Source organism: Boleophthalmus pectinirostris, unplaced genomic scaffold (genome assembly GCF_026225935.1).
Source record: "Boleophthalmus pectinirostris isolate CB_2022bp ecotype Guang Dong unplaced genomic scaffold, ASM2622593v1 HiC_scaffold_7, whole genome shotgun sequence".
Classification (NCBI taxonomy): domain Eukaryota; kingdom Metazoa; phylum Chordata; class Actinopteri; order Gobiiformes; family Gobiidae; genus Boleophthalmus; species Boleophthalmus pectinirostris.
Genome location: NW_026571473.1, coordinates 29,475,814 through 29,502,617, shown reverse-complemented (window position 1 = coordinate 29,502,617; position 26,804 = coordinate 29,475,814). Strand labels below are relative to the sequence as shown.

The following is a 26,804-nucleotide window of genomic DNA, read 5'->3' as shown; positions in this document are numbered from 1 at the left end:
TGCGGGGACTCAATTCAAAAAGCAAGGCAAACAAGAGTCCTTCGCGCTGATTGGCCAACGCCGGAGAGGAGACGTGCAGTGCGTGCCCGGCGTGCGCTCTCATTGGTCCGTTCATTCAAATCGTAATGCCATGGGTGTGTGTGTGTGAGTTCTGCAGAAGGGGAATAATGCGAGTGGTGTTTGATTTATTTTGTGAGGAGGCAGGCGGACTGGGCTATAAATATGTCGTCTCTGCTGACAAAACGTGGGAACGTAGTGGGCAAATGGAAATGAAGTTAATTTTGTTAAGTAATAGGCAGTATAAGGGTAGGGCTTGGGCAGAATAAAAGTCTAGTTTAGTCCATTGAGCTATTTTAGTTCCATGATTTAGTCCCAGTTTATTTCTAGTTTAGAACTAGAACTAGTCCTGGTTCAATCTAGAGTTAGTCCTGATCTAGTTCTGGTTTAGCTCTTATCTAGTTCTGATTTAGTCCTCGACTTGTTTTGGTTTAGTCCTTATCTAGTCCTGGTTTAGCTCTTGTCTAGTTTTGGTTTAGTCCTTGTCTAATAGTGGTTAAGTCTGGTTCTAGTCCTCTGGTTTAGTTTTGTTTCAGTCCTGAAACAGGGACAGGGGACGCAGGGCTCAAAACTTGGACTGTCCCGGGTAAATAAGGATGTGGTCACTCTAAATAAAAGCCTAGTTTAGTCCCAGTTCTGGTTTAGTCCTGGTTCAGTCTAGGTTTAGTCCTGATCTAGTTCTCATTTTGTCTAGTTTTGGTTTAGTACTGGTTTAGTCTTGGTTCAGTCTGGGTTTAGTCCTGATCTAGTTTTGGTTTAGTCCTGATCTAGTTCTGGTTTAGCTCTTGTCTAATTCTGGTTTAGTTCTGGTCTAGTGCTGGTTTAGTCTTGGTTCAGTCTGGGTTTAGTCCCAATTCAGTCCTGGTTTATAGTCCTGGTTGAGTCTGGGTTTAATCCTTGTTCAGTCTGGGTTTAGTTTTAGTAAAATCCTGGTTTAATCGAGGTTTAGTCCTGGTCTAGCTGTAGTTTAGGCCTGGTCTAGTCTGGTTTAATCCCGGTTTAGTCCATGGTTCAGTCCTGGTTTAGTCCGGTTCTATAGTCCAGGTTGAGTCTGGGTTTAATCCTTGTTCAGTCTGGGTTTAGTTTTAGTCAAACCCTAGTTTAGTCCTAGTTTAATCCTGGTTTAGTCTGGTTTAATCTCTCTTTACTCCTTGATTCAGTCCCTGGTTTAGTCCTGGTCTGGTCCTTGTTGATGTCTACAGAGGCATTTTGAGTAACCGTAGTTAAAGTTATTATCTAAAGGAAAGTTTTATTAATACTTAAACTTTGTGAGCACTGAGTTTGTGCAAAGTTACTCATTAAAATGTTGTTATTTGGATACATGGTCCAGTCTAATACTGCACTTTGGTGACTAAATTGTAGAGTTTAAAATGCATTTTTTTAAATTTTTATTTTATTTTTTTTGTCATGAAGACAAGCAGGTGACGAGCAAGCCTGAAGGGGGAGTGATTTAGTGTAGAGAGCAAAGGGTGGGCGTTTCATTTTTTGCAAGTTCAGAATTTTCAAAACAATAAAAGGTTGGTAACACGGTGATCAGTAAATAAACATGTCCTGTGTCCGCAGTTAATACCCCACAGCAGCGTCACACCTCCTCTTTAAAGACTTTTCCGAGACTCTCCGATAATTGTTTCATATCAGCTTATCCACAGTGTCCACACCTGCTCCCTCCCTCTGCTGCCTGTAATCTCGCCGTTATGGACCTGTATGTGCGCATGAATAAAACAGCAGGCCGGTGGATCTCTCACTATAAAAGCCCTTTGAACATGTTTTCCAGGGGCTCGTGTGCGAAAGACCAAAGAGAACCTCCGGAGAACGGGGAGGGAAGCGACTGTTTTCCCCCAACAACATGCACTCAACGACAGCCGCTCGGGGCCAGACACCAGCCTCTGTCTTTCTACTGGAGGATCTGTGAGTTTAACAAGACGCAGGGAGGAGGAAGAGGAGGAGGAGGAGGCGTCTTTGGAGAGCGTGTTATGAACTCTATGTACTTTATAAATTTGTGATTATATTGTTAAATTGTCAGTGATAGGAAATGGGTTTTTAATTGACGTCATTTGAAGCAGTTTGGAAAATATATTTTTGTGTTAAATGGAAATGAATTTGAAACCATTTGTTGTCTTTAAAGAGGAGATATTTTACTTCTGTGGGGTATTAATTTGGATCATTATGTTTTATTGTTTTGAAAATGCTCCCTGCGCAAAGTCACTCCCCCTTCAGAGCACAATCAGTGTAGATAAATTTACTGCACATCACATCAGGTTTGTCAAGTTGTTGTGTACAGTTTTGTGTCATGACGTACACTTGTGGGCTGATCGCTGTGCAGAATCTTACAGATAACCATAAGAGGAGTTCGAATAGGGCACGGGAGAGATCACTAAATTACTGAAACATGCATGGATGGAACGTTTTTGAGACGGGAACAGCTCGGAAATCGATTGTGCATAATACATCCTAATAAAGAGTTTTGTTTCAAAGGTGGACTGTGTATCTTTTCTGGAGAAAGGTTTGACACTTGTTTGTTTCATGGATATATTAGTGCTTTGCCTGGAATGTTCCACTGTGGCATTAACTATCAACTGAGGGCCTGTTTACACGAGAACACTTGTGGGTAAAGACGACAGAATATTTTATCGGAAGTGCCTTTTGTTTAGACAGTGATGGTGTTTTTGGGGCTTAAAAATGCAAAAATTTGAAACCACCCTCCAAAATGGAAAAGTTGAATACGCTCCACCATAGCGTTTTCGTCTACACTGCCCAAGACACAAAACTCTGGTCAGATCTGCTCACGTCTCGTACGCATTTACGTCACATACATACAGTACACAGAAACAAACATGTCAGACATTTTCCATGCGTCAGACCTTCAAGTTGCTCTGGCAGCTCTAATAAACATAAAGGAGGTTCCCAACAAATGTACAGAATCTGCAGGGATACTATTAGTGAACAGAGAAGGATCTGCAATCACCTCTGTCAAATCATGGATGCACCAGTTCGTCGCAGTCAGACGGAAATGGACGAGACCTGGAGAATCAGTCGATGGTGGTACAACTTTGTGGAAGGAGTAGCTGATGAAAATGCATGGCGTGAAAACTTCTGTATGTCCAAAGACGCCCTTGTTGCTTTAAGTACATGCATATCCAATCAAATTCCACACACTTTTGCGTCACTGTAAGCACGCATATTTCCCCCCAAAAACGCTCGTCTAAATGCGGAATATAAAGTGAAGATGCGATGCCACTTTTGCGTCTTCTGTTCAGAATGTCCTCATATAAACGTAGACTGAAATGGGTCCCTTCAAGGATCTAATTTGTCCCTCAGCCACCAACCTTGGCGTCACTTGGGTTGTGTAGACTGTGATTTTAAACTTAACAAGCAGGTCATTTCTGTTGTTAAATCCAGTTTTTATCACCTTGGTCTTTTATCTAAAGGGAAACCTTTTGTATCTTTTGAAAAGTTTGAACAGGTTGAGCACGCTTTTATCTCTACTCATCTGGAGTACTGCAGTGCACTCTACACAGGAGTCAACTAAAATGCACTTCATCGTTTGCAGTTGGTCCAGAACTCTGCTTTTAACAAGGAGCAAAAAGTCACATTATTGTTTTTAGAGCTTCGAATGGACTCTCCCCACGTTACATCTCAGACCTCATCCAGATTTACTCCCACATGCGCTCTCTGAGGTCCAAGGGCCAACTCCAGCTCGTGGTGCCTAAAACGAGACTTAAAACCAGGGAGGACAGGCCCTTCTCTGTGACCGGCCCCAAACTCTACCCCTCCCATGTCTGAACAGCCCCCACAGTGGACAGTTTGAGTCTCGTCTTAAGTCTGACTTTTATTCTATGGCTTTTAACACCATGAGTTGTGTGGTCCTCTGTGTCTTTTATTTATTGTTTTTATCTATTCTTTTGTTTTAGTACTGCCTTTATGTATTAATTTGATTATTTTTGTTCATTATTCTTTTCTTATTCTTTTATCTATTGATTCGATTAATTCATTTTGTTTGGAGCATAATTCTGCTGACTTTTTAAAGTGACATGTTTTACACTGCTCTGTGAAGCACTTTGGAAACTGTCTTGTTTTAAAAATGTGCCATAAAAATAAAGTTGGATTGGATCAAGCATTTATTCAATTACAGCTGTTTTTATTGTGAAAAAGTACTTTGAAAAACATACATTCTTACTGTGAGCGGTGTCCCCTCTCCACAGATGTGACCTGTAACTTGTCTTAATGGCATGAACTGCTTGATATTTAAATGCCATAGTGTGGAACATTCTAGACAAAGCCATAACATCTTCATCTAGACATGCAGGTAATGGACAACCCACCATGTCGAGACTTTTCTGTGACTTTGGTGCGACCAAACTGAAACAAAATTCAGGTATAAGCAATCAATGATGTACAGTGGCCTTAGATCACCAATTTAAAAGGTGCTCATTAAAAACCAGATTTGTTCTTCTATGGATCAACCTATTTGTTACACCACATCCAACATAAAAGGTTCTTACATGTAAAGTTTGTGAAAAGTTGTTCTGTGGATTTGTCAGAGCCTGATGCAAATCCATCTGTTTAATCCCATCTCTATTAAAGCCCTATTAAACTGCTCACATTTGACTTTCAGACGTCATTGGGGCTAATTCTCATTCTGATTTTACACTTATGTTTCTTTGAAGACCGTGATGCAACTGACGCACCCATGTTTCCCTCAACAACAAAGAGTCACCTTTACAAACGTAAGGAGTTCACGTGTTTGCTCTCAGGGAGTTCAAGTGCACGCTCATAAGGAGGAAGTTCACGCACACGTTCACAAGAAGGTAAGTGCACGCTCAAAGGTAGTTCACGTACAAACTTACAGCACCTACATGAAGTTGGTCCCCACACAAACCTACACAAAAACTTTGTCTATCGTTTGTGCATTGTGCTACAAAAAGTTTCACACAAGTTTCTACTTTTATAGGTCAAATTGTGTCATTCGTTTGTGCTGCAAAAAGTTTCATTTGTGCGATTATGGTTCTTTGCATATTAGCAGTTTTATTTTTCGCCGATGAAATCAACCAGCTCCTCGAAATGTTGAAAAGACTAAAAGATTATGTGGTCAGCTGAGTGGAAACGATGTTATATAATTTCCACAAAATAAAAATGTATCTTTTTAGAAATATACTTGCACAAATGAAAATTGTCACAGCACAAAACAGCACAAAAGAAATACAAATGTTTCGTATAATTTTCTGCCTCTTTTGAGTCTATTTAACATTTTGAAGGGCTGAATGACGTCATCGAAAATAAAACTAATAACATCTTAAGAACCTCAACAGCACAAATTAAACTTTTTGCAGCACAAAACAGACTTACACCATTTTGGGTTGTAGAGCATTTTAATCTTCCTGGGGCAGGGTTCCCACGGTCATGGGAACTCTTGAAAAGTCATGGAAATTGAAAAGGTCATTTTCCAGGCCTGGAAAAGTCATGGAATTTTGTAAATTCAATGAAAGTTTTGGAAAAGTCACAGAATTTCAGTATCTCTTTGACGCAACTACAGCGTTCTGTTAAGTTCTCATGATGCTATTATGATTATTTCTGAATGTCTGCGCCTTTTGTTTAAAAGAGACACCAATAAAAGCAATTACAATATTTTGAATGTTAAAAAACTATAAAACCAAACCATAAGGTGAGTGGAAAATGTAAGAGAATTTAAGCAATTTATCCTCCACGTGCATCTCTCAGTTTAACATTGACTCACAAAAGCTGTATTTACACCATGATCCTCTCTTGGCATACCATTGGCATACCACTGTCTAAACTGTGGCATACTGCTGTCTAACAAGTGTCTACTGGCCTTCATAGTCTCACCACTTGTTTTATAAACCTCCTCCTTTAGAAGCTTAGTCAAAGGGGCTTGAACACTCAAAGGTCATACTATGTTCACTTTTGAAATCATACTATGTTTTCACTTTTCAAGTCCCCTGGGCCAGATTATTGATGGTAAATAAACTTCTCCATCTTAAGACATCCAGTTGGTCTCCAGTCTTTTACTTCCACCCTTTCTTGGACAAGATGAAAACTTCTACAACAGAAAGAGTTAACATTTCATATTTAGCCCTAAAAGTCTGATCAATTATATTTATTTATTTATTTAATAGGGACAGTGCATATTAATGAACATCTACAACACTGCAGTGTAAATATGACAGATTATAGCAACAATGCTCATTTCCATCTGTAGTCCCTAGACAACTACCTTCTACACATGTAGGTGCCGTAAAGTCATGGAAATTTTGAAATTTTGTCAGTGAAAAAGATTGGGAACCCTATGTGAGGCTGGCTGACCCCAATTTGACCTATAAAAGAATTTTTAATATCTCCCAAACTAAAGCAGTGCAAACAAAACTTTTTTGCAGCACAAACGGAGCACAAATGATATAGTTTTTGTGTAGGTTTACGTTTGATGGGGGCCAACTTCACAGAGATCATACATGTGCACACTCACAGGAAAGTAATGTGCACACTGACAGGGACTTCACATACACACTCAACACTAGTTCACATGCACATTCAAGGGGAGTTCACATACACGCTCACAGGGAGCTCACGTGCACGCTCACAGAGGGAGTTCACGTGCACGCTCACAGAGGGAGTTCACATGCACACTCACAGAGGGAGTTCACATGCACGCTCACAGAGGGACTTCACATGCACGCTCACAGGGAGTTCACGTGCACACTCACAGGGAGTTCACGTGCACGCTCACAGGGAGTTCACATGCATGCTCACAGAGGGACTTCACATGCACGCTCACAGGAGGGTCACATGCACGCTCACAGAGGGAGTTCACATGCACGCTCACAGAGGGACTTTACATGCACGCTCATAGAGGGAGTTCACATGCATGCTCACAGGGACTTCACATGCACGCTCACAGGGAGTTCACGTGCACGCTCACAGGGACTTCACATGCACGCTTACAGAGGGACTTCACATGCACGCTCACAGAGGGAGTTCACATGCACACTCACAGGGACTTCACATGCACGCTCACAGAGGGAGTTCACATGCACGCTCACAGGGAGTTCACGTGCACACTCACAGGGAGTTCACGTGCACGCTCACAGGGAGTTCACGTAAACGCTCAGGGGAGTACACAGAAACTGAAACAGACTCTGCTCTGACATTTGAAAAATGCTTTGTACCTGATCCACATTCTCGAGTCTCTGCTCTGACTGACTGTTTTAGTGTTTAGGACATGGGCCTGGACAGCCAGACTTCATTCTTTCATGAACACGACTATAGTCACTCAGCCAGAATGCAATTTTGAAAGATTTTTTATGACAAAATACTGCAACTGAACATGACCTTGGTAATAAAAAACGATCTGATGGGTCTCTCACTTTTCAGTCTTGCAATGTCTCTATCAGACTTGAAGGCCCGTGTATCGATTCCCACTTGGCTGCTTCTGTTTGTGTCCTTGGGCAAGACACTTCACCCACGGGGCATGATTTAGGCGCCTCTGCTATAGCTTGTACCTTATAGTCTCTCCTGGCAGTTTCAGCTTCTCCCAAAGGCCCCTGTAGTGTCAGTGTTCAGTGTCAACAAGAGTCTTACTTACATCTTTTCAGTCTTCACCACCTCCGAGCATCGAGAGACAGACACATTCTTCATTCTTCATTTATGTAGCCTCAGGATCAGTAAAGGAGCAGCCAACCAGGGATGCATATGTTTTATTTGTGTTGTACCTGCTGTATAGAATAGTAAATGCTTTCAGGAGGCGAACAATAATATAAAGAAAACTCAAAATGCCCACGACTCTGAAGAGTGAGAGCGGAGAATTAGTAGAATCCAGATTTACAGTAGAACTAAACCAAGTCTAAACCAGGACTTAACAATACCTAAAGCTTACCACAGACTACAAGATTTTATTTTGAGTCTCAAGAGGAGAATCGTCTGAATTTTTTATCTTCCAGTCTTTTTCCAAGTGCCAAGACTGCACACTACAAGCTAAAGATTGTGAGTTATCAAAGCTTGCACATTCACGTCAGCTGTTTCCTGTCTAGAGTAAAGTGATTCGCTTTGAGACATCTCTTATGAACGATCAGAGCATAGCATTTATAGATTAAACACAAGTCAGATGTGTGTTATTCCTAAAAATGTAGCTCAATATGCTCCTCCCAGTCAAACAAATTGGACTAATGAGCCTATTGTACTCTGGAGAAGATTCTACGTATACTTTGTGAGGGGGAAAAAACAGGACTTTGAGCTGATGTTGATGTCTTTCTTGGACATATTGGTGAGACTGGACTTGACTTGACTTGACTTGGGATTGTGGTGTGTGCAGAAGGGGGGTGGGGCGTAGTAGTTGTTTGTTTTGTCTATATTTGTTTTGTGAAGTGTTAAAATTAATAATAATTAAAAAAAACAAACAAAAGTACCTCAGTATTTTTGCACAGACACTACTGGTCAAAAGTTTTAGAGCACCCTAATGTTTCCATTTGTTTATCGCAATTCAAATCTTGCAAGTCCAACGAAGAGTTTGAAATCGTACAAAAGTAAGAACTGAACAGACAGAGGTTAAAAAAAAAGATAAAAGATACAAAATACAAGTCCAAGCTCTGCCAAAACTACTTCAGGAAAAAAACTACAAGATGGTAAACTTGAAAACATGGAGTGTCCAGCACAGTGTCCAGACTTAAACCCCATCGAGCTGGTTTGGGATGAACTGGACAGAAGAGTGAAAACCAAACGTCCTACAAGTGCCACACATTTATGGGAACTTCTGCAACAGACTTGGGAAGAACTTTCTGAATAATATTTGATTTCTATTGTTAAAAAGAACAAGCCATGAGTGTGTTCAGCTGTTAAATCTGCCAAAGATGGACACTTTCATGAACCAAAAGTTTAGAATATGTTTTGGTGAACAGTAAACAGTAAAAAACTGGAAAAAGTGTGACCAGTAGTGTATATAACCATGACACAAGTGAGGAGCTACTCTTGCCTTTTTCATTTTTTTTTTTAACATAATTATTATTATTATCAATGTTTCGTGGACTGGGTGCCGTGGACGGAGCCATGGAGAAAATACTGGAGACTGAGAGGACAGAGATGAATGCTACAGTTTAACCTCATCGCTTTAACGGTGAGTAATAAACTAATTATTGCCCTTTTTGGTATTTCTTGTGTTTGTATCTTTCCAGGATTGCAGCGATCGAAATTATTCCACTGAAGGTGAATGCAGATTAAAAACACTTGTATCACCACTTAATGAGATCACAAGGAGCAATTGAGTGTTTTCCGTAAAAGAAAAGAACTCAGCCTAAATAAGCAGAATTTGTGTGTTAAACATGTGAATGAAACAAAACAACTCCAGGTCTGTTTGTGATCAGGACACATTAAAACATAGATCACAAAAACCAGGGGTCCCCAACCACCGGGTCGTTTGGGTCCTCAATTTCGTTTTAAGATGCCGCAACCCCCCTCCCTAGCCAGGCCTAGCGCCACCTAGTGCCTCTGCTCAATTTCATTTCTCTCCAGCGACTAGGTCAGGAATCGAAATACACTTGTTAGAACCCCGGAAGAGCAAGTTCGGGCACCAGCCAATCAGCGAAGAGTCATACATTCTGTGTTGGCAACAATTCCTGAGATCGAGAATTTAAACAAACAAAGAGAATGTTTGGTGAATTTTATCAACGGGAAAGACGTTATTGCCCTTCTTCCTACGGGCTTTGGGAAAAGATTAAAGGGCCCATCTCATGCAAAATAACTCTTTTCACATTGTATCTTCTGCACATATACAAGCACAATTTGGGTTTTGGAACATCCATCACACAATAGTTATGAAATCTTACTGATTTCTTGGAGGTCGTCACAGACCAGGAACTCCACCCATCTCAGGGCGGGAGGGGGAGACAGGCGTGACCCTGACAGCAGTAGGAATAAACTTTTATTCATCATGGCGATACAGCGCGTTCAGCCGCATGTGTTGGACCTGGAATCGGACGAGGACTTGGAGGTGCACGAAGCGCAAGCACCGCGTCGGCATCAGCTGAACATTACTGATTGGTAAAGTATTAATAAACGCTAATAGATAAAATTATTATATCATGCACACTGCAGTGTAAAACAATTAGCTTATGCTGTCGCTTTTGTTTAGGTGTTCATGTGGGAACTGTCGGCCGATGTGGGATGAGTGGGGCAGACGTGATGGAGCGGGTGAGGGGGGCAGGTGCGAAGCGCCTTCTGCTACGTCAAACGCATCATAGGTGTAGTTGCCGCGTCATCGTTGTAGCAGCTTTAGTTTATTGTCACGTGGGAGGGTGGCAGAAATATGCTGCAATTTGTTAAAAAAATGCCAAATCAATCTAAAAAACACTTCGGCAACATATACAAGGCCCACACATCACTCTTAGAGGGTAGAAATCTCTGAAAAGTTGATTTTGCATGAGATGGGCCCTTTAATATAGCAGTCAGCCCTGTTAGTAGTGCATTACATACGTCACGACCAAACAGCAGTGATTGGTTAATTAAAAAAGTAGCCGCCTACTGTCGAGCGAACGAATCCTAATGCTGTGAGGTCACACGGTTTCTACAATGTGAAACCGGCTGATGAATCAGGCTAACTCCCCCTCCCCTGGTTCGTGAATATACTGTTGGACATTAAACCTGTCCATGGCGCAAAAAAGGTTTTAAACTACATGAAATACAAGGAAGAATAAGTAATAAAACACAGGAGGCAGTGTTGATATTGTCAGAGCATATTATCACAATTCATAAATGTACATAACAATAAAACATGAACTTTATACAAACGTGGTACATTCTCTTTAAATGGCATTTTAATTGCAACAGGAGCGGGGCAATAATAGAAATATGTCTTTACAAACATACAATATTAGGACTTCAGGTACAAGAGACGACTGTACAATATCTGTGGGAAGGAGAGCAAGTTTGACATGGAGAATAATTACTGTAGATGGCCCTGAGGCTAACTGCTAATCTATAGCATCATACGCCGAAAAAAGACACGTTGACTCAAAATAAATGAGTTATGTAACATTTTTTTTCTTTTACTAAATGCTTTATGTTAATTTAGCTGTTACATTTTAAGCAGATTAAAGGAAACCAACATTTTGCTCAAGTACAGATACAGTTTTATAAGCAACTAGGTCAAAATAAGTGAGTTTGCATCTAGTTATAAAGCGTTTTATTGTCCTATGAGTGCGTGGTTAGCATGCTAGTTGTTGTTAACATTAGTGTGAGAGCAAAACTCTGGAAAAGTTGTGCGAACAGCTTATAAACTCATCACGGTGGATAATTAGGATGCTCAGAATACATAGAGTGAAGAGAAAGTTCAGTTTTTCACGTTTTTTTAAGAGTAAAAATCAAGCAAGTTCTTAATATTTGCATCGAAAAAGATTACATATTCATTTAAAGTCAACATGTGATTTTTGTTATTGTGTGTTCACTCATTCGTTTGTTATAATACGAGGGAAACCAAACTAGCAAAAGGCACTCGAAGGTCATCAAAAGTCAGAGCCTAAAAATCCCATGCACTAGTTACACAATTTAATACCAAGTTCATTTTCTGTGGTTCCTTTTAGCCAACTTGATAAACCTGACAACCTTCTGCAAGTTCCCAGTTCCAAATATATTTTTTACAACCCCTCTCCATACATACAGTACATAAACATCTTTTTCAATATCTCACGTTCATTTTGTTAATCTCATTGTTTGCCTGCAACAATGGTATGTACAATATCGTGTTACATATTATACAAGGGAGTTGAGTGAACAGGGCTGGCAACTTTTACGGCAAAAAACGCTGGAATTTCAACTTTTGCGAGGAGAAAAATGCAATGTTTTGAAATTAGAATAGTCGATTGTACAATTTTACGTTTTTCAGTTCTTGGTTGTCGAAAACTGATTCCACGGTTGAAGAATTACACGAATCCACATTTGAACCATGTTGATACTTTGCACCGACGCACCTTACGAAACAGCACTGACTTGGAACGCACTTTAGGAAACGGGGGCAGGTTGGGGGCTGTTTTTTAAAGACTGTATTTGACACAATATTTTAACTATTTATTCTTATCATTATCTATGCTGCTGTTGACCTGGACCTGAGTGCAGTATTTCGTTTCTGTGTATTTTTTTATACTGAAATAACAAATAAATTCTGATTCTGATTTCACTCTGGGGGTGTTCTGCATGTGTCTGTACGCTGGGATGTACAAGAGTTACCATGATGAAACCGGCTTGTCAGACCCTGATCCCGTCAGATCTCAGAGGCTAAACAAGGCCGGGTCTGGTTAGTACTTGGATGAGAGACTGGTGGGAAAATAAGGTGCCAAAACTGTCATTGTGTCCTTAGGCAAGTGAATGAATAATGCTCTGTAAAGCGTCTTCGAGTGTCCAGAAAAGTGCTATAAAAAACTGATGCAATATCATTATTATTCATGCTCATATTAGCGAACACTGCCGAAAAAGTTACAAAGCAGATTTAAACAGCACATTTTCAGGAGCCTGTGATCAATTCGAGCGTTTATGATCCTGTTTATGAGTTTGAGTTTCATCAAAAATAGGTGAGAGATTTTGCTTGTGAATATAATTTTATGTGTGACAGACTTGTTTAAGAACACAAATCAGCTCATCTGTCTTAGTTCCAACCAAACCAGCTCTTTCTGGTCAGACTGTGTTAAAATAAAGCTCAGATTAAAGTCTTTAAGTCTAACAAACCTCAGACAGAGCAGTGTTTAGAGATACCATTACACTACCCAGAGATGTTGACGACTTTAGCTGCAAAGTCTCAATATGCAAAAGAAAATGTGAAAATCTTAACCTCCGTATATTTTCATGTTTAGCATTAGGGCTGCAAAAATTAATCAGAATATTACTCATTAATAAATTAACTATAACATGTTAATAATCATTGTCACAAATGTTGAACTTGATCAATTCTATTACTGACTAGACGCTATTGTATTAGTTGTCATCTGGACTGTACAAGTTCTAAAACACATGATCTTTCATTACAAAAGCATGACCAAGAAATGAACAATTTGTAATTTTTCATCAATTATAAACTTGATTTTGATCATTTCTCTAATAAGTTTTCAGTTGGAATATTTATCTGATTATAAATTGAAAAAAATAAAAATAAAAATACTGACAAGATGAGTAAGTAACAAAAAAAAAGTAAACTAAAAAAAGTTTCTTGCAGCCCTATTCGCAGTTCATTTTCCATTTCGGTTCAAGGTGAAGAGTCAATAGTTGCCAGCCCTTATGTAATCTCTTCAAGACATACCCATTGTCAGTAGAAATGTACACAAACCAATACAGCAGTTACACAATCATATGTACAATAAAAATACAAATATGTCAAGAAGAGATAATACTGAGGAATATATTTACACAAATGGACACTTCAAAGTTCAGTCAGTTTGCGCTTTGACATGGTGAGAGTAATGTCGGAGTTTCCCTGAAAAATCACCCAAAAAAAAAAGAAAAACAACATATCCGAAGTTTGAAACCACAAATAAGTCAAAAGGACAAAAGAACGGTCTGTGCTCTGAAGAAAAACTTTAGGTTCAAGATAAGTTTTAAAATATCTCAAGTGTTGCTGGGACGAAATGTACAAATTGTCCGGGAGAAGTGGAGTTGGGAGGTAGAGGATGACGACACTTAAAATTGTTAAAAATTTTGTTTCCTTGTCACAAACAGACCTGGAGTTGTTTTTTTGTTTCATTCACACATGTTTAACACTCAAATCCTGCATATTTAGTTCTTCTCTCAAACACGGAATGCTCTGTTTCACCTTGTGATGTCATGGGGTAATAGGAAGAGTTCCACTGTGTTTTTAAATTCCACTTTCACTGGAAAATTTTTGATAATTTCAGCTCTGGAATTGGTCATTTGACTTGAAAACTACCACTTCATGACATCACAAGGTGGAACAGAGCATTTTGAGCTTCGGAGGATTACTCAAACATGTGTGAATGAAACAAAACACAACTCTGGATAAGTTTTTGCAGAGGTTACAACATTTTAACATCGCTTAAAGTCAATTTTGTCTAACATACTGTAGGATTTTAACTAAATGTATTGTGTTACCTTTATTCTTTTAAATATTTTGTGTTGATTTTTAAGTACAATAAATAAAAATCTAAATATCTGCTTTGGATCAACTCAAAATTATTAAATAAATCTAGTCATTTTTTCAGCATGATATTTTTTGTAATGTAAAAAAAGCAGTATAAGGAGGTGAACCATTGTCAATAAAAGCGTGGACCTTTAAGAAGGAGAAGAAGTGCTATTTTTGGAACATTGCATACATGTAGACACCATTTAGTTTAACCTTTCTGGAAAGCATCTTAGATTGATTACTTCGTTGCTTACTTAACTATCTCCATGGTGACAAAAATGTGGCATCACCAGTCCAAGTGAAAGACCAGGTCTGTGGAGTAAGAATGTATGTTTTTCAAAGTATTTCTGAGTAATAATAAACCCACCTGTAATAAACAATAATGATAGATAGATAGGTTTAAAGCCATACTGTGGAACATTCTCAGCATAGTTAATACAAATCTCCATGGAGACAAGCAGGTAGTGTGCCCTTCACCGAAAAATGCATGCAGTGTACTTGAATTCAAACCAACTGCATTTTCAACACAGTTATTTTAAAATATTGTTTCCCAAAGACTGGGTCGCAAGAGATTTTTTTGGGTTGCTTTGTTGTCACGATCTGCATGTAGTTCTGCAATATACATATAGATACAATATACATACATACATATATCTCTGCTCTCGCCTCCCTGCTCTTTACTTCTTCTCCATGCACCACCTTGCCTAACCAATTTTCTGTGGGAAACACTGATTACTGTTTTTCATTGTTTAAAACTTGAGTAATACTAATTGTTCAGAGACACACGACCACTCAGTCAACAATAAAATATCCACATTAATGTTCAGTAATGGTCATAAATTTATTTTGTGATTTACGAATAAAGTCTCTTCACTTGGGTCACGAAGGTTTGTGACTTTTAAAATATGGGTCCCCAGAAAAAAGTTTGGGAAACACGGGTTTAAAATATTGCATTACTTACTTTTGTAAGCTTGCTTGCTTTAATTTCCTAGCAGAGGTGGGACCAAGTCATTGTTTTGCAAGTCTCAGGTAAGTCTTAAGTCTTTGGCCTCAAGTCTGAGTCAAGTTACAAGTCAAAGACGGGCAAGTCCAAGTCGTCTGCTTTGAGCTTCAAATCATTTCAAGTATTTAAACGAAAGTACCAAATATAGTTTAGATTTTTGCAATTTATATGAATCTAAAACTAAACTGTACTTTATGGTATATTTATATATGAGTATTTATATAAGAGTTGTAAAAATGCAAATTTTTCTTTTTTAAATATCTTGACGAGATCTTAGTGTGAATCATTACGGTCAGAACAGAAAGAATTAAGATTTAAAAGTGCGACAGTGTCATGAAGCATCATGTTCTATGTAGTTCCCTTTGTTTTACTGTATTGTACTGTATATTACTGTAGTACATTTGAGGATACCACATCACAGTACTTCAGTTACATTCAAAGTAACAAACAGAGAAGTGGGAGGGACATGTTCCAGTTTGTTCCTTTAAAATTCAGCACCTCATTTATCAACTGTAAAAAGAAAAGTATTTTTTAATAACATATATTTTTTTTAGAAGCATCAAGTTTTCTCAAGTCACAGGCCTCAAGTCTGAGTCAAGTCCCGAGTCATTGACCTTCAAGTCCAAATCGAGTCCCAAGTCTTAGTCCATTTTATCAAGTCAAGTCTCAAGTCCTGAAAATAGTGATTCAAGTCTGACTCGAGTCCAAGTCACGACTCGCAAGCCCTCACCTCTGCTTCCCAGCATATTAAAAGCACACCTATGTTCAAAACTGTACTTCTGAATCAAATAGTTTCTTGTCAATGTAGTGGAACCAAAGTAAAGACCGTGTTTCCACATAACATAATCCGTAGCTGTGCATGAATGAATACACCATCAGGACGCCCAAATCCAACGCAGTGAGCCGGGGATAAGATCTGCGGAGCTCTCCCTTCCCACGCGAGTGAGCCGAGTCACATTTGGCGTAAACGTGGACGGCATCTGATATTGGCGTGCACTTCAATGAATCGCCGCCGTCTTTGAGATAGAGCCTGTTTGCCCGGTTTGTAGTTTCCGCTAGCAAATCAAAAAAAAAAAAAAAAAAAAAAAAAAAAAAGACTGTGAAATGCTAGCACAAAGCCGGGCAATCCTATTAGCAAAAGACGACGTTTAGTAATAGAACTGCGAGAATTTATCAGAATAATTGTGACTAATTGACTTCTAAAATAATAATTGTTATCTGGACTGTACAGACTTTAATACCAAAAGACGTTTCATAACACGCACAAAAAAAATGGTATTATTAAAGTGGAATTAAACGCTGAAACCACTTTTTCCGCTACTAAACTGTGTAAATTGTGTTTTAATAGCATTATCTACTGTTTCGAGTCTCTTTTTTTGGACAATTTAGTGCAAACGAGGTAAACTTGCAGCTTTCTGGTCAAGAAACGCCTATCTGTTCTGCAATTTCAAGTAGTTGGTGACATCACTCAAGACTACCCTGGCATTTTTTATCCCAAATACCTTACTGTAGGGGAGGAGTTTAAAGTGCGGATACAGGTTGGACCAATCACGCTGTTCCTCATACCTCTAGACCCCGCCCATCCTTATCCGTCGCTCTTTTCTTTAGTCCTCCAAGGTAAGTAAGTAAGTCAGTATTTATTTATATAACGCTTTCCATAGACATATATCACAAAAACGCTTAACAGAGCATTATAGATTCATTATTCTTTTCTCTCCACACACGGTGATGGTACTACTATTACTACTATTACTACTATTCCTACTATTAATACTATTGTAGCCACAGCTGCCCTGGGGCATACTGACAGAAGCACAGCTGCCATGCCAATCGGCGCCATTGGTCCCTCTGACCACCCTCTGAAATGATCATGTTCAACATTTGTGAATTTGGGGCTACGTTTCTATGACGACGATCTGAACAGAAGACGCAAAAGTGGCGTCGCGTCTTCACTTTTTATTCCGCGTTTAGACGAACGTTTTCGGGAGCAAATCAGCGTGCATACGGTGACGCAAAAGTGTGTGGAATTCGATTGGGTATGCATGCCAGACGCGTGTTGGTGATGAATGTGACGTAAACGCTTAAGCAACGTGTGCAGATCTGACCAGAGTTTTGCGTCTTTGGCTGTGTAAATGGAAACGCTACAGCGGAGTGTATTCAACTTTTCCACGCTGGAGGGTTGTTTCAGATTTTTTCGGCGAAAGGCACTTCCAATAAAATATTTTGTAGTTTTTACCCGCAAGCGTTCCCATGTAAACAGGCCCTAACTTTTGGATATTTTTAATGGCAAAGTACAATGTAATCAATTGGGAAAACTGGCTCTTGCTCCCTCATCTGGAACTTGGGACATTATCACTAGGGACGGGACAAGACACAATTTTCACGAGACACACCACGAGACTGGGTTCAGACTGGGAGACAAGATGAAATTTCGACATAATTTGTTATAACTAAGCAGTGCAATCATTTCACTATGTTGCTTCATTTATTTTATGTAATACTTTAACAGTCATTGTAGTGCTGCTTTTTGGAACTACAGCTTCTGAAACTGCATAACTCAACAGCTCTCAACTCTTTTTTCCGTCCAAGCCAAAGGTAAATTCAAGGGGAAACAATCTCACGAGATAATTTTTCTCCTTTGTGCACAGTCTTGTGGCAGTTTTGTCTCGTGAGATCTTGTCCCGTCACTAATTATCACCTTCTTGAATCTGAAAACCACCAATTCTCAAATGTTGAATCTGATCATTTCTATTAGTGACTAGACCCTAAAACTCACTGTGTCACAACAGAAATCTGAATTTAACTATATTTATTTTAGCAGCCCCCATCTACATGAAAAGTGCACTATGTAACATTTTGGTTGGAGGTTTTGTTTCTATGGTTATGTCATTACTCTGTCTGGAATGTTCCACAGTATGACATTAAACAGCTCTAACTTACATTTATTCAATTACAGATGGTTTTACAGCTCGAAAATACTTAAAAAAAGATCTATTCTAATTGAGCGGGATTGCCTCTCCACAGATCTGATCCTGTAACTTGGTCTGATTTGGTCTTCATGGGTTTAGGGGTGTGCAAAAACATCACAATATTGATTTACTGAATCTTTTAATGTGTTGATACAGTATTGATATCGTGGGCTGCTGTATCGATATAGCACCAAGAGTATTTTTTGGTATATTTTACTCAATTATTTTGTTACAGAGCTACAGTTTTGCTGCTTGTTTAGAGGAAACTTGACATTTTCACTGTTTTGAGGATTAAAATGTGTGTGTTTCGTAGTACCTTTGCACAAGAAGTGGTTTAACAAAGACTTTTAGTATCACAGCCATGATTTATCCTTTATTTTTTATTGAACCATATTGAATCGATGTCAAACATATCGTATCAAACCGAAAGTGCATTGTATCGAGGCCTAAGTATCGAGGTATGTATTGTATCAGCAACTTCTTAATGATACCCAGCCCTAACGAAGATAAAAATGTTTAATACCATGCTGTGAAACATTCCAGACAAAGCAAAAGCATCTCAAAAAGCATTTCACGGACCCTCCACCAAAAAAGTTACACAATGCACGTTTAAATATGTTTGGCCTATAGAATTTTGTGACATCATCTTAAATCCAGCTATGTACTCAATAATCCTGGCGTGCGCTTGACTGCATCGCCGCCGTCTTTAAGATAGAGCCTGCACGGTTTGTAGTTTACGCCTGCAAATCAAGAACAAGTGTGAAATGCTCGCACAAAGCCGGGCAATCCTATTAGAAAAACAGAATGCGGCTAGTATAGCATGGCATTTCGCAACGTGATTTACATCTTCGCCATTCAATTCATCTAAGCAAGAGATGTTCCTAATTTACATCCCAAGTCATTTTATGCCCGCTCCTCTCTCCCTCTCTTCCTTTCTTTTTCTCCCTCTTCTCGCGGATCGGCCCCAAAAGCGTCGCTGGTGATTGATAGCGGCGTGTGTCTGTTCTGCCGGAAGCTCATTTAGAAGTCATTAGCTTAAAAGAATGTTAGCAAATGTGGCATCGGTGACACAAATCATGCAGCGAGCCTCATGCGCTGTCAGGTCTTAAATAAAAGCGCATGCATGGTTGTTTGTAATCCGGGGGCCAAATAGAATAATGGTGGAATTGGAATAGGCTGTGTTGTGTTGTAATCTGATTGTATGTCCGGTTAAATGTGGAATCAGTCTGTGTTCATGAGATTAGGGGGTCAAATATTAGAAAAAGTTAACTGGAAGAATAGCTAATGTTGACAGCAACTACAAGCGTTACATTTTATTTAATTTAACATTTTTTATTTATATTTTATAGCCCCTACATGCACTTTTCTTCACATATATTTGAGCACAGGTCTTGTCCCATTTAGCAGCAGAGGTGGAACCAAGTCGTCGTTTTGTAAGTCTCAAGTCTTTGTCCTCAAGTCCGACTCAAGTCCCAAGTCAAAGACAGGCAAGTCCAAGTCGAGTCCCGAGTCACTGGCCCATAAATCCAAGTCAAGTCCAAGTCGACTGCTTTGAGCTTCAAGTCTTTTCAAGTCTTTAAACAAAAGTACCAAATATATCTTAGATTTTTGCAATTTATATGATTTTTAAACTAAACTTGTACTTAAAATCATGGTATATTTAGATATAGACATAGAGTATTTATAGAGTATATAAGAGTTGTAGAAATGCAAATGTTTCTTTTTTAAATGTCTGGACAAGAGTGTGAATCATTACGGTCAGTATAGAAAGAATTCAGATTTAAAAGTGATTCTCAAGTCTTCTCAAGTCACAGACCTCAAGTCTGAGTCAAGCCCTGAGTCACTGACCTTCAAGTCTAAGTCGAGTCCCAAGTCTTAGTCTATTTTATCAAATCAAGTCTCAAGTCCTAAAAACAGTGACTCAAGTTTGACTTGAGTCCAAGTCACGACTTGCAAGCAGCTTTTGACTTTCATTTGGGGCTATGGCTGTTTTGTCTGTGATAATTTCGTGATTAAAATTCTGTTGATTTTATCATTTTACATTGACTTCCCTAAAACATTTATGCCTTTGTGAATGCCACATTTTCGCTAAACTAAAATTTTAATGTGTTAAAATTCTAATATGACTGACAATACTAAATGGTACATTACATTTTTGTCCAAACATCTGCTCCATTGGTGAAAAGACTCGATTCGATTTGATTAAGAAAATGTATTTGTTACCTCTCTTTGTACTCACGTTGGTTAATATGATGCTCAGCTGAAGTGATGGTTCAAATTCATGTTGTGATGTAGTTGCTTTGTTGAGTGGGCAATGTTAAAACAAGAGTTCGCTTTTGTTGTATTTCCTGTAGGTGTTTTGAGTCAGTAATTGGCCGAGGAACAAGAGAAAAATCTATTTGGGTAGAGATCTGAAAAAGAGAATCTACCATTTATCATTGTGAGTAAGATAGCGTTCCCATTATAACGGCTGCAGCATGCGGGGTTAGCCTCTTAGTGGAAAAATAAAATGGTGTATTGGACATTGTATAGAAAAATATATACGTTGATTTAAGATAACATTTTTCAACTACTGTTTGTCCACTCCTTTTTACTGACAATGCTACCTTCTTCTGTAATTTGAAAAAAATGACAATGATTGCTGATGATCCTGATTCTCAAAATTCAAATGAAGCTCTGAAAATTTCTGGCATACTTTGTGCATCATGCCACAAAATATTATTCTAATCTAAAAATTCAGATTCACAATTAGATTTTCAAAACAAATGGTCCATCTACAACAAAATAAGGACACTGGCTTTCCATATTAATCAATAGAGATATCATCGAATACAATAATGTGAACGAAACCAAAATTTAGATGCAAAAACTGTGCAGTAAGTTTAATATGCGTTAAATATACAAGCAATATTATCCAACTTTTAAGAATAAGAATGGTCCTGCAATTCCTGGTACTTTTTAAATAGGGTTAGTACTTTTAGATTTTTTTACTTTTAGCCAAAAAAACAGACTAAAATAAAACCATGTTTTAACTTTGGGTTGCGTTATTGCTCTGAAAAACATGCGTCCTTACTGTGAGCGGGCTTGCATCTCCACAAACCTGACTCTTGTTTGGCCTTGGAAATATTGTTCCTTTGCCTATGGTTTTAAATTTGGCAAAAACGTCTTGAAGGAGAATGTTCCAAAGTATGGTTTTAACTTTCTATTTCCTTACAATTATGAAGGTGACACCTCTAGAAAGTCATATACTGTACCTTTAATCTCTATATTTTCACAGATTTTTTCCTATCATATTTGTCAAGGTCATAAATACGAACAGATTCCACTATATCTCTAGAACATGTAAGAAATGCACAGTTTTTGTAGCTCACTTCTCACCTTATCTCACTTGTATTTCCTCATCTCTGCGGCTCCTCTCATGTTTCCTATCTCGCTCCGATCCTCCTTGTACAGATGAAGCAGATAAACACTATCTGCTCGGCCAGATATCGGGCTCAGAGCTTGGTGCAAACCCAGCAATTAGAGGCACTTCACACAGGAGCAGCGCCGTATTATCTGAAATTGAGACGTTTGCGGGGGGAAAAAAAAGATTTATCTGGATTAAAACGAAGTACAGAGGGAGAATGGAGGAGTGGGAAGAGGTTGCAAAAAAAAGTCTTCTTAAAAAATGTATGCTTTGTACAAGTCCCTTTTAAAATCCAGCGTTTGCGGTGGATATGCCCAACTGTAGCCCATTTATAGAAATAGGGGGATGAGACAAGGTAATCCACTGAACCTGGGCTTTTTCTTAATGCAGCCTATAGAGGTAATGTACGGTCATAACGTAACAATGAATGAACATAGTTTTTGGAAATTGTAGTTAAGAAGAAGTAAGAGTAACATTTCTGATATGATATGGACAAAATGATTGCAAAAGTAAAAGCCAAATTTTCAGATTGTGGTTTGGTATAGGTCTAGTATAATGGTCTGAACGATTGAACAGTTTTTGAATTTTTCTTAAATATTTTGACAAAATAACTAGATTTTAAAAAAAATCTATTAAACCTTGGATTAAAAGTTTTAATATCAGTTTTCGTTTTTGCCTTCTTATATCTTTCCACATGTTTCAGTGTGATTAAAAAATGTCCACTGTTTTTGTGGTAATTAAGAATTTCAATCAAAATATTCTATCTTTTGAATTCTAAAAAGGTCCCAAAAAAATTTATTTGGCTTTTAATCCAACAAACCTCTACCAGAAACTTGGCTAAATTTTGCAATAACAGGTAATACTTGATGGATAATTACTTACTTCCCCTTAACTACACAAACATGAACAATTTTGGCATCTTCTTTTGCTGCATGATTTTGTTCAATCCTATTATGGTTCGAGTCATTTCCACTGTCGTCTATGTCCATTTGAATCAAGATTTAAACAATTTATAGTTTTTAAGTTATATCAGTGAGTGACAATATTATTTTGCGTCAAACATCCACCAAGTTCTCTATTTTGAATCCACAAAAACAGGTTGATAAAAAGTTGAAAGTGAAGAGAAATCTTATGGGGAAAGATGGTGCAAATGGTCTTTCAGGCAGCAGACATTCCAGCTTGGTTTCCAGGAAGTAAAAAGTCCAAAACAGTCCTTAATATCAACAGGTGATACTTATTTTCAAGTGCAGGTTACTCAATACTTAAGTTTCAGTGTGTAAAATTCAGCCTTTTGAGTTTGAGGCTTTATAATGCTACATCATTGTCTTGTAGTCCAATAGAAAAAAACTACAAACATGGAGGTTTCTCAGTGTCCCTCAGAAATGTCTCCCCATGTGCTGGCTTCATTCTCATCTGAGTCAGAGAGCGCTGCTGTGCACAGGTCGCTGAAGATATCTGAAAAGACATAAACAATTACGAGTTAGTTAAACTGACGTTGTAAAGCTGTGGAGTTTTAGTGCAAACAAGCTACATTTAAACCACTGAGAGTCAAAGGGAGTGGAGTGAGCATGGCCAGAAACTAAACGCTATTGACAATTTTATATAATTACTCAGGGCTTAGGGCTTAACACAATTGATTACTAGTAGAATCATCTTGGAAAAGTCAAATAATCAAATCAACTTCGGTAGTTGGCGTAACAAGTTTTAAAGGTCCAATATATAACTTTCCTGAAGGAGGGTCCGCCACCTGTTTTACCTGGAATGTTCCACAGTATAGCATTACATTTATTTATGATCAAAATAGGCCAATATACAGGTGTGATCTACGGCAGGGGTATTAAACTCAAATTCACAGAGGGCCAAAAATTAAAAACTGGAACTAAGTCTGTTTAACTGTGCATATTGACTGAAAGGTTTTCATTCTGCACTCTTCTCTCTAATTTAATCTAAGTTAATTTAATCTTTAATTTTATGATGATTATTTATGTTTTGATGTGTTTTATTGTGATTTTAATGTATTTCTTATTCTGTAAAGCACTTTGAATTACTTTGTGTATAAATTGTGCTATACAAATAAACTTGCCTTGCCTTGTCTTGCCTAAGTCATGAGCCCAACTAAATATTTATTGAAAAATTTCAACAATATCTGCATATTTTCTCTTCTTTAAAGATATGTAATGTTAAAACTTTTCTTATTAAAATGAATGTTTAATAATAGTTTTGCTTAAAGATTGAATCCAGAACAAGCATAATATAAATTAATAACAAATTTTTTTAATAAATAATGTCTCTATAGCCTATTTGAAGCCAGCGGGCCAGCTCTAATACATATTTGATGTGATCTCGCGGGCCAAATATAATTATATCGTGGACCAAATTTGGCCCCTGGTCCTGAGTTTGAAATATCTAATCTATGAAATGGTGACCCATCTTACAAAAACATAATTGTTATTCAGGATATTAATAAGCAATATCCTTATCAAGAGACTAAAACATGACAGACCCTCCAACAGAAAGTTACATAGTGCTCCTTTAAATGCATTCTACCACTATGTTTTCAGATTATTACTAATACTATTTAGGATTAGTTTTACTATCATGAAATATAGTAGATTTGCATGTAATTACCATAAATTAGTCTTTAGTTACCAAGCTATTTTTAAGCTATTAACATAAAATCCTGCCAGCAATATTCAAAACATATTACAAAGTGCATTTTTAAGACTATTTTCAACATAATCTGCTTTTGTTTTGAAGTTAAAGATGCAAAAAGGCTATCAACTTCTAATGCAGCTGCAATGGCATGAAAATTTCCATGCTGTAATTATGACGTAACACTCCCTTTTCACAGTCGGTGGTTTAAATACAGTGGCTTTGATGGGGCATGTACAGCCAAGAGTGCATGCCGATAACACAGCCTCAAAGAGCAGGCCAGGGGGCATGAGGAGGAGAGACATACGGACAATCAGTGCATATAGGCCACAGCAGGATCTGACTACGGGGGCAAACCAAATACTAATGTAACAATGCTATATGTACCAGTCAAGTCATAAGAATCAGATAGAGAAACATTTGTGTTTTGTTTATAGTGCGGGCAAGACTATAAAGCGTGTTTCATTCTTTAAAGGGTCCATATTACGCTATTTTCTGATCAATATTGTGATGTTTCCTCGTCAAAAATATATCTGGAGTTGAGTTTTGTTTCATTCATGTATGTGTGTTTAGCACACAAACATTGCATATTTAAGCTCAGAAACACTCTGTGCATTGTGTGTTTAAACTCCATACACTTTCATTGGAATCATTTGGATAAAATCAACCCTAGAATTGCAAATCTCTACTGAACAAAAGCTAAAAGGTAGTTGTGATTTTCAAAACTATAGCTTCATGTTATTACAAGGTGGAATAGAGCATTTTGAGCATTGGAGATGTAGAGAGAATAATAATAAAGCGTTACCCAAACGTGTGTAAATGAAACAAAACACAACTTCAGGTCTGTTTTTGAGTCAATTTTGCTTAATATAGGACCCTTCAGTGTTCTAAAAGCAACTGGCTTAAAGGAGGTGGACCCAAGCAGAGCATAATCGCAGTGCATATAGAGGCAAGAATCACATGCATTTTAGAATATCTGTAAAGGACTAGAGATCAACCTGTGTGTTTTCCCAATATCGATTGTTTAGAATCTAGAGAAAACGATATTTTGGGGTTGATTTACAAGGCTGATTTGGATTATTTTCCCTAAATTAAGTGATTTGAAATGACTCTGAACTCATCCACAAATCTGTTTTACTACAAAATGTTAAAATAAAGCTTTATGCGTAATCTTTAGGCTACTGGTTATAAATATCGGCCTTTGCGAGAGATTTAAGGTCGATAGCTGATATGGTAAAAACTGCAAATATCGGCCTATATCGGTCTAGATCTACAAAGAACAAAAATACATGGTTAGCAGGTTTTATACAAAGTAAGAAACCATGGAGATTGTTTTTTACAAAGCATATTCTATTTTCTATTAAGTTCAGTCTTTGAGATGTGCTCTTGCCGCTAGTCAATTTCCATTATTTCCATTTTCCGGGCCTATATACTTACAACTGTACAACTGTAGAGTGAAATTGGCCTTACTTGTAAGAAAGGCACTACTAAGACTAAATGGGAAATTGATAGCAGAGCAATGATGTGATTCAAATGTCATTCATTTTGTGGAACAGAAAAAGACTTAGAAGTGTATCAAAAATAGGCGTGGCTTGAATTTAATTTGAAACTCATATCCTGTATCCTAAAAAATCCCGTACAGTGATGATCCTCATGCGCTAAATGTTGAGTTCACAAGCCACCTCCATCTGCTCCAACTTTTGAACCAAACCCAAGACTCCACCTATGCACAAGAGCCTCCCTCCCAATCTCTAGGGGGCAGTGTTTGAGCGTGGCCCTTTCCAAAACTGCTCCCTACTCCCTCGTCCCTTGTTTCGTGTGCTCCTACAGTTAACAACATAACAGAAAGCAGCTGAGTGTACACATTCCAAGCTGCTAAAATGTGATCTAAAAACAACAACGGACACATATTATGCATTTTTTGTACTCTTTCTGGTCTTTGAACATGCTATTGAGCACCTTTGCTTTGGTATCTCATGTTTTTGAACTTAAAATAATGGCTGTGCATAGAAAACGCAAATTATGTTTTATCAGATAGGCGCCTTTACATCTACTGGCAGCAGTGGGAATGAACCATGTACGCAACTCAACTGGCATGCTATTACAAGCTTGGAGTTGTAGTGAAAACAATTTGATGGCAGAAAAGCTCAGAACGAGTCTGGCAAGGGTTTATGGACCTAAAAATAGTGCAGGATTTATACCTATAATGTCACAATCCTGGGAAAATTGTGACAAAGTGATTTCTGGGGCTCAGAGTAAGAAAACCTTGTAAACAGGATTCATGAAAGAAACCTGAATGAAGGAAAATACTAGCCTGATTCAGCAGCCGGTTTCACTTCGTGGAAACTGTCTGACCTCGCAGAATTAGAATTTGTTTGCTCGATGGTGGGCGGGTACTTCTTTTTCATTTAACCAATCGCTGCTATTTCGTCGTGACGTATGTAATGTCACACTAAAGGGGCTAACTTGTATATTAAGCTTTTTCCAAATCCTGAAGGAAGAAGGACAATAACGTCTTTCTCCTTGATAAAATTCACCAAACATTCTCTTCGTTCTGGCTTTAAATCCTCAATCTCGGGAATCGTTGCCAAC

At 38.2% G+C, this 26,804-nt stretch overlaps 1 protein-coding gene across 1 annotated transcript in view; it reads right to left on the bottom strand.

Annotated features, from left to right (window-relative positions):
• Window positions 1-21,575: 21,575 nt before the first annotated feature.
• The window catches only part of mcf2l2 (MCF.2 cell line derived transforming sequence-like 2), a 197,313-nt gene continuing 192,084 nt past the window's right edge, over window positions 21,576-26,804 (bottom strand). The window contains exon 30 of the mRNA XM_055165252.1: window positions 21,576-23,015. Within this exon, the coding sequence (XP_055021227.1) occupies window position 23,015 (1 nt within the window). The 3' untranslated portion in view covers window positions 21,576-23,014. The remainder of the gene's footprint in view (window positions 23,016-26,804) is intronic.